Source organism: Cherax quadricarinatus, chromosome 32, assembly GCF_038502225.1.
Source record: "Cherax quadricarinatus isolate ZL_2023a chromosome 32, ASM3850222v1, whole genome shotgun sequence".
NCBI classification, from domain to species: Eukaryota; Metazoa; Arthropoda; class Malacostraca; order Decapoda; family Parastacidae; genus Cherax; species Cherax quadricarinatus.
Window position 1 is genome coordinate 15,949,275 of NC_091323.1, and position 13,859 is coordinate 15,963,133.

The following is a 13,859-nucleotide window of genomic DNA, read 5'->3' on the forward strand; positions in this document are numbered from 1 at the left end:
GAGACCCATCCACCGACAAGTCCACTCTCAAATATTCACTTCATCTATACTCCTTCCTTCCAATTTGACATGCAATCTTTCATTACCGAAATTTTCCGTTACACTCATCACCTTTCTCTTTCTTATGTTCACTTTTAATTTCCTTCTTTTACATACTCTTCTCTTCAGAATCTCCTAAAAGCACAGTGTCATCGGCAAAAAGCAACTGTGACAACTCCTACTTTGTGTTAGAGTCTTTATCATTTAATCCCGCACCTTTCCTCAACAACCCAGCATTCGCTTTCAAGAATGAGACGCTTGTGTATCATTTGGGAAACTTTACGGTGAAAACGTTTCGCCAGATAAGAGGGAGTTTTAAGTAACCAGTCCCTCAGCGTGGAGTTGATGTGTTCAGTCCATCACTGACTCCAGACTGAGGGACTGATTACCTTAATTGTTTCTTCAATAAAGATTCCCAAATGTTGCACAAGTGTCTCATTCTTCAACTTGTTGCTTTTGTAAACCATTTACATCACTTGCTCTCAGCATCATCTATAAGTACGTTACACAACCATGGTGACATCTCGCTTCCCTGATTAATACTTGCTTTTACTGGGAAATAATCTTCCTTTCTCCTACATACCCTAACCTGAGCCTCACTATCTTCATTACAGTAACCTACTACTTATTCCATACACTTGTTATATCTGCCATATTGCTCCCCATCTACCATATCATATCCCTTTTCTAAATCTATAAACGCAACGAAAACTTCCGTACTCTTGTCTGAATATTTTTCACTTACACGTTTTACTGTAAACACTCGATCTACTACACCGATACCCTTTCTAAAACCTTGTTCATCTGTGATCCTGCTCTCCGTCAACAGGCTTATTTCTCTATACTTCTTGTGTCCCTTTTTCCCTATACGAAGGAACTATACACACTGTCTACCAATCCCTAGGTACCTCCCCCCCTTTCATACAATTATTGAACAGAAGTACAAACCACCTGATTTTAGTATTTCTCTCTGGATCACACCAATCCAAGCTGCTTACCCCCATTTTATTTTATCCACAGCCTCAGGCATCTTCTCCACATACATCTGGCTCTTCTGAACTCCTTAAAGATGTTGTACCTCCATGGCTAATGCATGAAATCACTGCCTCCCTCCCTTCATCAACATTTAACAGCTCCTCAAAATATTTCAACCATCTTCCCCGTACCTTCACCTTCCCATCTGTTAACTCTCCTCTTCTGTCTCTTCCTGTTAAATACCTTCGTTCCCTAGGCTTTCTCACATCCAAAAGTTTTTTTTATTCTCGGCAAAATTTGTTGACCCCACATCACCCACTACAGACTTTCACTTCTCTTTTATTCACCGATGACATTCTCCTCGTGTCCTATCTACCTCTTACTCTCACTGTGGCTACAATGGAGAAAAACAGGATGACTTGGAGGAAGTATAAATCTATAGTGGCGGGAAGGCAGGGTAGGGGTCGTCCAAGTAAAAGTTGGAGGGAAGCTGTAGGAGGTTTTGTGTGCTAGAGGCTTGGGCGTCCAACAGGCTTGTGTAAGCATGTTTGATAAGAGTGGAGGCAAGTGGATTTTATGATATGATGTGCTGTTGGAGTGTGGGCACAGTAACTTATATGAAGGAATTCAGAAAAACCAGTAAGCTGGACTTGAGTCCTGGAGGTAGAAAGTACAGTGCCTGCACTCTGAAGGAGGGGTGGGCAGGTTGCTGTTTGGAGAAGCATCTGAACTATTATTTCATCAGTTCTGGCAAGACAGTAATGGAATGTTTAACAGTGAAGGTGTTTTCTTCTACGGAGAGTCACTCTGCCTCGGTGGAAGACGGCTGAAGTTTTTAAAAAATGTATGTATTATAAATTAATCTAATTTATACAATCCTGGCCTTATATTCAAATTGTAATCAGTACTTTTCTTTAAATCACAGTAAGAGTGGGACTCAAACCCATGGTAAGTGAGTAATAAAAGTGGCAGGCCAGTGGGGCCCATGTTAACATTCCTATGATGTACAGAAATATATCAAGTTGGATGAATCTTTTTAGGCCAACATGGGCCAGAGGTTGAGCACACAGCATGGGCCAGTGGTTGAGCACACAGCATGGGCCAGAGGTTGAGCACACAGCATGGGCCAGAGGTTGAGCACACAGCATGGGCCAGTGGTTGAGCACACAGCATGGGCCAGAGGTTGAGCACACAGCATGGGCCAGTGGTTGAGCACACAGCATGGGTCAGAGGTTGAGCACACAGCATGGGTCAGAGGTTGAGCACACAGCATGGGCCAGTGGTTGAGCACACAGCATGGGCCAGTGGTTGAGCACACAGCATGGGTCAGAGGTTGAGCACACAGCATGGGTCAGAGGTTGAGCACACAGCATGGGTCAGAGGTTGAGCACACAGCATGGGTCAGAGGTTGAGCACACAGCATGGGCCAGAGGTTGAGCACACAGCATGGGCCAGAGGTTGAACACACAGCATGGGTCAGAGGTTGAGCACACAGCATGGGCCAGAGGTTGAGCACACAGCATGGGCCAGAGGTTGAGCACACAGCATGGGCCAGAGGTTGAGCACACAGCATGGGCCAGAGGTTGAGCACACAGCATGGGCCAGAGGTTGAGCACACAGCATGGGTCAGAGGTTGAGCACACAGCATGGGTCAGAGGTTGAGCACACAGCATGGGCCAGAGGTTGAGCACACAGCATGGGCCAGAGGTTGAGCACACAGCATGGGTCAGTGGTTGAGCACACAGCATGGGTCAGTGGTTGAGCACACAGCATGGGCCAGAGGTTGAGCACACAGCATGGGCCAGAGGTTGAGCACACAGCATGGGCCAGAGGTTGAGCACACAGCATGGGCAAGTGGTTGAGCACACAGCATGGGCCAGAGGTTGAGCACACAGCATGGGTCAGAGGTTGAGCACACAGCATGGGCCAGAGGTTGAGCACACAGCATGGGCCAGTGGTTGAGCACACAGCATGGGCCAGTGGTTGAGCACACAGCATGGGCCAGTGGTTGAGCACACAGCATGGGCCAGTGGTTGAGCACACAGCATTGTCCAGTGGTTGAGCACACAGCACTGGCCAGTGGTCGAGCACACAGCATGGGCCAGTGGTTGAGCACACAGCATGGGCCAGTGGTTGAGCACACAGCATTGTCCAGTGGTTGAGCACACAGCACTGGCCAGTGGTCGAGCACACAGCATGGGCCAGTGGTTGAGCACACAGCATTGTCCAGTGGTTGAGCACACAGCACTGGCCAGTGGTCGAGCACACAGCATGGGCCAGTGGTCGAGCACACAGCATGGGCCAGTGGTTGAGCACACAGCATGGGCCAGTGGTTGAGCACACAGCATTGTCCAGTGGTTGAGCACACAGCACTGGCCAGTGGTCGAGCACACAGCATGGGCCAGTGGTTGAGCACACAGCACTGGCCAGTGGTCGAGCACACAGCATGGGCCAGTGGTCGAGCACACAGCATGGGCCAGTGGTTGAGCACACAGCATGGGCCAGTGGTTGAGCACACAGCATGGGCCAGTGGTTGAGCACACAGCATTGTCCAGTGGTTGAGCACACAGCACTGGCCAGTGGTCGAGCACACAGCATGGGCCAGTGGTTGAGCACACAGCACTGGCCAGTGGTCGAGCACACAGCATGGGCCAGTGGTCGAGCACACAGCATGGGCCAGTGGTTGAGCACACAGCATGGGCCAGTGGTTGAGCACACAGCATGGGCCAGTGGTTGAGCACACAGCATTGTCCAGTGGTTGAGCACACAGCACTGGCCAGTGGTCGAGCACACAGCATGGGCCAGTGGTTGAGCACACAGCATGGGCCAGTGGTCGAGCACACAGCATGGGCCAGTGGTTGAGCACACAGCATGGGCCAGTGGTTGAGCACACAGCATGGGCCAGTGGTTGAGCACACAGCATTGTCCAGTGGTTGAGCACACAGCACTGGCCAGTGGTCGAGCACACAGCATGGGCCAGTGGTTGAGCACACAGCATGGGCCAGTGGTTGAGCACACAGCATGGGCCAATGGTTGAGCACACAGCATGGGCCAGTGGTCGAGCACACTGGCCTGCCAGTTCCGTGATTTCTTTGCAACAGTGTCAGTACGATTCCGTGAGTCACTGATATTTGTTGAAAAGCTTGATTTAATATGCTTTGTTCAACAACTGAAAAATGTAGCATGCAAATCACTGGTTAAAAGAAATATAACAGAATCACGCTTTGTTAAAACTAGCACAAACTGAATATAAGTACAGGACTGTATAAATTAAATTTATTTATAATATATAAAATTTGTGGAGATTATAAGAATTGTTGATAAAATTTGCCTTTACTCAAAATTTTCAAATTTTACCCGACATGTGACCTGACTCAAAACTAGAACAACAGAAATGTATCTTCCAGTCACGAAAGTGCTTGAAATATCACTACTTTTTACCGTGACTATTTTGCAGCTTATATATATATATATATATATATATATATATATATATATATATATATATATATATATATATATATATATATATATATATATATATATAATATATATATATATATATATATATATATATATATATATATATATATATATATATATATATAAATATATATATATATATATATATATATATATATATATATATATATATATATATATATATATATATATATATATATATATATATATGCAATAAGATCACAGTAAACAGGTGATTTCAGAATATGCAAAACAACCACTCTGAAAGAATAGAGAAATTCCAAGCGCTTTCGTGACTACTCACATTATCAAGGAACTATGAAAGTAAAGCATCCAAGGAAGGTACATAAGGGGTCTGGCCAACACCTCACTATCAGATCCCACAACGGTTAAACACCTAACGCGCGCCGGCCCACCTGGACAGGTCCTTTGCACAACCCACCAACAAACTATTCTACCCAAGAAAATTTTTAAAATTATTATTTGTCCAGTGTATTATTAAATTCTTCCCAAATTCTATTAATTATAAATGGATCTAATTTATATAAACCAAAGGAAATATTCATATTATTGTCAAAACTGCTTTTTATGAAACAAGATTCAATTATATTCCTGTCGACCATGGACTTGCTTGATACTACTTTCTCAACTTTTTGAAAATCAATTGGATGGTTAAAATCTCTTACATGAATTAATAGAGCATTGGAATCTTGTCCAGTTCGAATGCTATATTTATGTTGTTTTAATCTTAGTTCGAGATTTTTACCAGTTTGACCGTAATAAACTTCATCGCAAATTTTACAAGGAATCTTATAGACACATCCATCAGCATTTTGGGGGGAATTCTTTATCAAAAGTTTTTTTACTGTATCAAGATTTTTGAATACAACTTTAATATTAAAAGTCTTAAGAAGAGAAGGCATATCAACCAAGTTTTCATGGTAAGGGAGAACCAACATATTTTTAGTTGAATTAAGGCTGGTTGTCACTTTTTGGATTGTAAAAAGTATTTCTAGCAACTTTAAAAGATTTATCAATTACATTTCTTGGGTATTTTAAATCATTACCTATTTCATTAGAACTGGACAAGATTCCAATGCTCTATTTATTCATGTAAGAGATTTTAACCATCCAATTGATTTTCAAAAAGTTGAGAAAGTAGTATCAAGCAAGTCCATGGTCGACAGGAATATAATTGAATCTTGTTTCATAAAAAGCAGTTTTGACAATAATATGAATATTTCCTTTGGTTTATATAAATTAGATCCATTTATAATTAATAGAATTTGGGAAGAATTTAATAATACACTGGACAAATAATAATTTTAAAAATTTTCTTGGGTAGAATAGTTTGTTGGTGAGTTGTGCAAAGGACCTGTCCAGGTGGGCCGGCGCGCGTTAGGTGTTTAACCGTTGTGGGATCTGATAGTGAGGTGTTGGCGAGACCCCTTATATACCTTCTTTGGATGCTTTACTTTCATAATTCCTTGATAATGTGAGTAGTCACGAAAGCGCTTGGAATTTCTCTATTCTTTCAGAGTGGTTGTTTTGTGTGTGTGTGTATATATATATATATATATATATATATATATATATATATATATATATATATATATATATATATATATATATATAAATATATATATATATATATATATATATATATATATAAATATATATATATATATATATATATATATATATATATATATATGTGTGTGTGTGTGTGTGTGTGTGTGTGTGTGTGTGTGTGTGTGTGTGGGTGTGTGTGGGAGTGTGTGTGTGTGTGTGTGTGTGTGTGTGTGTGTGTATGTGTGTGTGTGTGTGTGTGGTACCTAATAAGTCGAACTTGTCAAACAGGCTAAACTCCCTTAAAAATTAAACTTTTCCCCGAAAAACTGTTACAGATTAATTGCTAATTGTTTTCCCTTTTACAGTGGTACAGAAACTTCACTTAAACGTATTTTTTAATTAAATTCTGTTATATAAATCATAGGATAATTTAAATTTATTTATTATTACTTAAAATCAATGTTATGCTCAGATCGACTTCTGCTGGTTTATGGCAAAAAAAAAAAAAATTTCATTCAGCCTATTCGGCAAAAGGAACCCTTGCCTAATAGTCCAAACTGGACGATTCGGCTTAAACAGCACAACACACACACACACACACACACACACATATATATATATATTTTTTTTTCAACAAGTCGGCCGTCTCCCACCGAGGCAGGGTGACCCAAAGAGAAAGAAAATCCCCAAAAAGAAAATACTTTCATCATCATTCAACACTTTCACCTCACTCACACATAACCACTGTTTTTGCAGAGGTGCTCAGATACAACAGTTTAGAAGTATATACGTAAAAAAATACACAATATATCTCTCCAAACTGCCAATATCCCAAACCCCTCCGTTAGAGTGCAGGCATTGTACTTCCCATTTCCAGGACTCAAGTCCGGTTATATAAAATAACCGGTTTCCCTGAATCCCTTCACTAAATATTACCCTGCTCACACTCCAACAGATCGTCAGGTCCCAAATACCATTTGTCTCCATTCACTCCTATCTAACACGCTCACGCACGCTTGCTGGAAGTCCAAACCCCTCGCCCACAACACCTTCTTTACCCCCTCCCTCCAACCTTTTCGAGGACGACCCCTACCCCGCCTTCCTTCCCCTACAGATTTATACGCTCCCCATGTCATTCTACTTTGATCCATTCTCTCTAAATGACCAAACCACCTCAACAACCCCTCTTCTGCCCTCTGACTAATACTTTTATTAACTCCACACCTTCTCCTAATTTCCACACTCCGAATTTTCTGCATAATATTTACACCACACATTGCCCTTAAACAGGACATCTCCACTGCCTCCAACCGCCTCCTCGCTGCAGCATTTACAACCCAAACTTCACAACCATATAAGAGTGTTGGTACTGCTATACTTTCATACATTCCCTTCTTTGCCTCCATAGATAACATTGTTTGCCTCCACATACACCTCAATGCACCACTCACATTTTTTCCCTCATCAATTGTATGATTAACCTCATCATTCATAAATCCATCCGCTGACATGTCAACTCCCAAATATCTGAAAACATTCACTTCTTCCATACTCTTTACAAATTAACCCAGATCTGTCCCTCTTCCCTTCCTCCTCCTCCTCCTCCTCCTCTAGTTTCTCCCTCACCTCTCCTCCCTCTGTTGTCTTCCTTTCTCCTTCATCTAGTGACTCTTCCTTTTTTTCCTTGTTCTCCTCTTGCTTCTCATCTGAACAGACTGCTTTCCTGCCCCTTTTCCTTATTGGTCTTGTTTTCCTTTTCCTGTAGCAGTTCCTCTTCATTTCCTCGTCTTCCTCCTCGTCTACTAAATATCCCCTCCCTTCTCCATGGCTAGTTTCCCCTTCCTCCTTCTCCTGCTCCCCTCCTCCTCCTCTTCCTCCCCCCTCCCCTCATATAACGGCGTAATTAAATCGTGATTCTCATCTGGCTGTGATGGTGGTCTAAACACGTTACAGCGCCACCGTCTCATTAACACTAAAGATGATCTTCGCCTCAACGCGCCGCCCTCATACATACCCTTTGTGCCTTCTCTTTCCCTCTTATCTCTCTCCCCACTTCTTCATACCTACTCAACCCACTCATTTCTTCCTTTCATTCACTTACAGCAAGTAGATATTATGATAATAGGCTAGGGCACTTAGATTACCCTGGGCGGACACTGAGACAATAAACATCGGGTGAGATGCGACGATCACAGCACCAGGCTTGAGGCGCGTTCAAGACCTCCTCATCACTGGGGTTTCCCCTGATATTGAGCCATTGAAGGGGATTCATTGCGTAAATGGCAGGGATAATACATCGCTGATGGGACACTGACGCCCTGTATTGGCTGTAGATTTGCTCCATTTCATCCGAAAATCAATGACTACGCCGCCCATTCTTGTTAGGCAACCACGACAATATCATTTCAGGGATGCCGACACACTGACTCCACCAGCTGGTTGCCAGGTGTCGCTCCCTCCACTAACACCACTCTGGTGTACTCTCTATGTTATTGGTGTTGCCGTACCATTTACCTGTGTAAAGAGGACCAGAAATGCAAAAGGAGTTGTGAGAAAACAAGTAGAGTTAGATGGGAAAGAGAGGTCAAGAAAGGAAATGTTATCGCGCAGTCAACAAAGATACAGATTCCCTTGTTTCCCCCAACCAGAGCGATCAGTGCGCTCATTAGCGGGCGGTTCACCAATCAGCGCGCGCCTCAGCCACGCCCACCAATCAGCGGGCTGCACGGGGCTCCCCTGCGCGTGCGCGCCAACTTTTGAGTGGCCGCCTTCCGTGTTTGCACATGGAAAGGAGGCAATGATTTGATAAGGGAAGACCATATTGGGTTTGTACCATCTGATTCTGGTAATAGAGGCCGGAGCCACGTAGCAGGGAGGTGGTAGGCCTGGGGTGGAGGGTGTCAGTGTGGTGCAGGTGGTCTGTGTGGTGAGGCTCCGCTCACGAACCTCACAACCACTACTCGACTCAACCACTGGATCATCTCAACATCTCCCACAACCAACGCACACTTTCTCAACCCAACATAGGATATTAATCGCCGTGCTAGCCAAGATGAACTTCGGTGAGTGTTAAGCGATGTTTTCCGTTGTGTGTCTGAGGTGATCTATGAAGTCTTTAAAACTTGTTAAATCCTGCGACTCCACGTCCAGAAAGTTTCACAACATAAAGAAAATTATTTTATACTTTCTAAATGCCTGTCAATTTTGTTTAACTTGCTTATTAAGTAAAGTCGGCCAGAACAAGATGTAGAACCACCACATGTACAAGTTAACGTTGTAGTGAATGATAACAATGAACACTGTGTAGAAAAAAATACTGGAAATGTCAGCAGCGGTGTCTTCGTGAATCATAAATGTCAGCAGCGGTGTTTTTACGAATTGTATTATAAATGTCAGCAGCGGTGTCTTCGTGAATCATAAATGTCAGCAGCGGTGTCTTCGTGAATCATAAATGTCAGCAGCGGTGTTTTTACGAATTGTATTATAAATGTCAGCAGCGGTGTCTTCACGAATTATAAATGTCAGCAGCGGTGTCTTCACGAATTATAAATGTCAGCAGCGGTGTCTTCGTGAACCATAAATGTCAGCAGCGGTGTTTTTACGAATTGTATTATAAATGTCAGCAGCGGTGTCTTCACGAATTATAAATGTCAGCAGCGGTGTCTTCACGAATTATAAATGTCAGCAGCGGTGTCTTCACGAATTATAAATGTCAGCAGCGGTGTCTTCACGAATTATAAATGTCAGCAGCGGTGTCTTCACGAATTATAAATGTCAGCAGCGGTGTCTTCGTGAACCATAAATGTCAGCAGCGGTGTTTTTACGAATTGTATTATAAATGTCAGCAGCGGTGTCTTCACGAATTATAAATGTCAGCAGCGGTGTCTTCACGAATTATAAATGTCAGCAGCGGTGTCTTCACGAATTATAAATGTCAGCAGCGGTGTCTTCGTGAATCATAAATGTCAGCAGCGGTGTTTTTACGAATTGTATTATAAATGTCAGCAGCGGTGTCTTCGTGAATTATAAATGTCAGCAACGGTGTCTTCACGGATTATAAATGTCAGCAGCGGTGTTTTAACGAATTATAAATGTCAGCAGCGGTGTCTTCGTGAATCATAAATATCAGCAGCGGTGTTTTTACGAATTGTATTATAAATGTCAGCAGCGGTGTCTTCGTGAATTATAAATGTCAGCAGCGGTGTCTTCGTGAATTATAAATGTCAGCAGCGGTGTCTTTACGGATTATAAATGTCAGCAGCGGTGTTTTAACGAATTATAAATGTCAGCAGCGGTGTCTTCATGAATTTTAAATGTCAGCAGCGGTGTTTTGACGAATTATAAAAGTCAGCAGCGATGTTTTAACGAATTATATATGTCAGCGGTGTTTTCATGAATTATAAAAGTCAGCAGCGGTATTTTAACCAATTATAAATGTCAGCAGCGGTGTTTTAACGAATTATAAATGTCAGCAGCAGTGTCTTCATGAATTATGTCAGCAGCGGTGTTTTAACCAATTATAAATGTCAGCAGCGGTGTTTTAACCAATTATAAATGTCAGCAGCGGTGTTTTAACGAATTATAAATGTCAGCAGCAGTGTTTTCAAGAACTATATTATAAATGTCAGCAGCGGAGTCTTGAAGCATAATAAACGCCAGCAGCGGAGTCTTGACGAATGATAAACGTCAGCAGCGGTGTGCTGATTCATGGCAACATGGAGGACAAGTGGACAATGTTAGCGGAACACAACATGTTGGTAGAGACAATCTTACTGACCAGTGATCAGCTGAAGACAGCAACAGCAGCAGCAGCAGCAGCAGGTGAGTGCAGCTGCTGTTGATGCTGCTCATCCTGAGCTGTGTTCAACCATCCTCCATCACTCACCTTATCACCGCACTCCTGCGTTATGTCATGGGTACTGTTTTCATGACCGCTGTTATGTCATGGGTACTGTTTTCATGACCGCTGTTATGTCATGGGTACTGTTTTCATGACCGCTGTTATGTCATGGGTACTGTTTTCATGACCGCTGTTATGTCATGGGTACTGTTTTCATGACCGCTGTTATGTCATGGGTACTGTTTTCATGACCGCTGTTATGTCATGGGTACTGTTTTCATGACCGCTGTTATGTCATGGGTACTGTTTTCATGACCGCTGTTATGTCATGGGTACTGTTTTCATGGCAGCTGTTGTGTCACGATCGCTGATTTTATGACAGCTGTTGTTGTGTCATGATCGCTGTTTTCATGACCACTGTTGTTGTTTTCATGACCGCTGTTGTTGTGTCATGGTCACTGTTTTCATGACCACTGTTTATATAGCGGGCGTTGCTGCGTCATGATCGCAGTTCTCATGGCCACTGCTGGTATATCATGGTCACTGTTTTCTTGACAGGTGCTGCTGCTTCATGATCGCTGTTATGACGCGCCATGACCGTAACAGTTGCATCATGACCAGTGCTGTTGCGTCTGACCGCTGCTGTTGTGTCATAACCGCTGCTGTCGTGTCATCGCCACTGTTTTTGTGTCATCACCGCTGCTGTTATGTCATCACCGCTGCTGTTGTGTCATCACCGCTGCTGCTGAGTCATGACCGCTGCTGTTCTGTCATGACCGCTGCTGTTCTGTCATGACCGCTGCTGTTGTGTCATGACCGCTGCTGTTGCGTCATGACTGTTGCTGTTGCGTCATGACCGCTGATGCTGTGTCTTGACCGCTGCTGCTGAGTCATGACCGTTACTGTTCTGTCATGACCGCTGATGTTGTTTCATGATCGTTGCTGTTGTATCATGATCGCTGATGCTGTGTCATGACCGCTGCTGCTGAGTCATGACCGTTACTGTTGTATCATGACCGCTGATGTTGTGTCATGACCGCTGATGCTGTGTCATGACTGCTGATGCTGTGTCATGACCGCTGATGCTGTGTCATGACTGCTGATGCTGTCATGACCACTGATGCTGTGTCATGACCGCTGATGCTGTAATGCTGTATCATGACTGCTGATGCTGTTATGACCACTGATGCTGTGTCATGACACCTGCTGTTGTCTCATGACTGCTGATGCTGTGCCATGACCGCTGATGCTGTGTCATGACCACTGATGCTGTGTCATGACACCTGCTGTTGTCTCATGACTGCTGATGCTATGTCATGACTGCTGATGCTGTGTCATGATCATTGATGCTGTGTCATGACTGTTGCTGTTGTGTCATGACTGCTGATGCTGTGTCATGACCGCTGCTGTTGTGTCATGACCGCTGCTGTTGTGTCATGGCCGCTGCTGTTGTTTCATGATCGTTGCTGTTGTATCATGACCGCTGATGTTGTGTCATGACCGCTGATGCTGTCATGACTGCTAATGCTGTGTCATGACCACTGATGCTGTGTCATGACCGCTGATGCTGTGTCATGACACTTGCTGTTGTCTCATGACTGCTGATGCTGTGCCATGACTGCTGATGCTGTGTCATGACCACTGATGCTGTGTCATGACACCTGCTGTTGTCTCATGACTGCTGATGCTGTGTCATGACTGCTGATGCTGTGTCACGACCACTGATGCTTGTCATGACCGCTGATTCTGTGTCATGACTGCTGATGCTGTGTCATAACCACTGATGCTGTGTCATGACACCTGCTGTTGTCTCATGACTGCTGATGCTGTGTCATGACTGCTGATGATGCTGTGTCATGACCTCTGATGCTGTGTCATGACTGCTGATGTTGTGTCATGACTGCTGATGCTGTGCGATGACCGCTGATGTTGTGTCATGACCACTGATGCTGTGTCATGACACCTGCTGTTGTCTCATGACTGCTGATGCTGTGTTATGATCACTGATATTGTGTCATGACCACTGATGCTGAATCATGATCGCTGATGCTGTATCATGACCGCTGCTGTTGCGTCATGACCGCTGCTGTTGTATCATGACCGCTGACGCTGTGTCATGACCGCTGCTGTTGTGTCATGACCGCAGATGCTGTGTCATGACTGCTGCTGTTGTGTCATGACCGCTGATGCTGTGTCATGACTGCTGCTGTTTTGTTATGACCGCTGATGCTATATCATGACCGCTGATGCTTTTTGTCATGGCTGCTGATGCTGTGTAATGACCGCTGATTGTGTATCATGACCGCTATTGTTGTGCCATGACCGCTGCTGTTGTGTCATGGCCGCTGATGCTGTGTCATGACCGTTGATTATGTGTCATGACCGCTATTGTTGTGTCATGACCGCTGCTGTTGTGTCATGGCCACTATTGTTGAGTCATAACCGCTGCTGTTGTGTCATGACCTCTGATGCTGTGTCATGACCGCTGATGCTGTGTCCTGACCGATGATGCTGTGTCAGGACCGCTGCTGTTGTGTCATGACCGCTGATGCTGTGTAATGACTGCTGATACTGTGTCATGACCGCTGCTGTTGTGCCATGACCTTTGATGCTGTGTCATGACCGCTGCTGTTGTGTCATGACCTTTGATGCTGTGTCATGACCGCTGCTGTTGTGCCATGACCTTTGATGCTGTGTCATGACCGCTGCTGTTGTGTCATGACCTTTGATGCTGTGTCATGACCGCTGCTGTTGTGTCATGACCGCTGCTGCTGTGTCATGATCACTGCTTCTGTGTCATGAGTGTACTCACACATGTACATGTACACTCACACATGTACCTGTACTCTCACACATGTACTTGTACACTCACACAGGTGTAAACTAACCATGAGTAACAATGAGTGAGTGGGTGGATGAGTACACAATATCGTACTAACCATGAGTAACA

General features: G+C 44.0%; 1 protein-coding gene across 1 annotated transcript in view; it reads left to right on the forward strand.

Annotated features, from left to right (window-relative positions):
* The first annotated feature begins 8,944 nt into the window (after positions 1 to 8,944).
* Positions 8,945 to 13,859, forward strand: part of Drgx (Dorsal root ganglia homeobox) — a 338,644-nt gene continuing 333,729 nt past the window's right edge. The window contains exon 1 of the mRNA XM_070090738.1: positions 8,945 to 9,131. Within this exon, the coding sequence (XP_069946839.1) occupies positions 9,122 to 9,131 (10 nt within the window). The 5' untranslated portion in view covers positions 8,945 to 9,121. The remainder of the gene's footprint in view (positions 9,132 to 13,859) is intronic.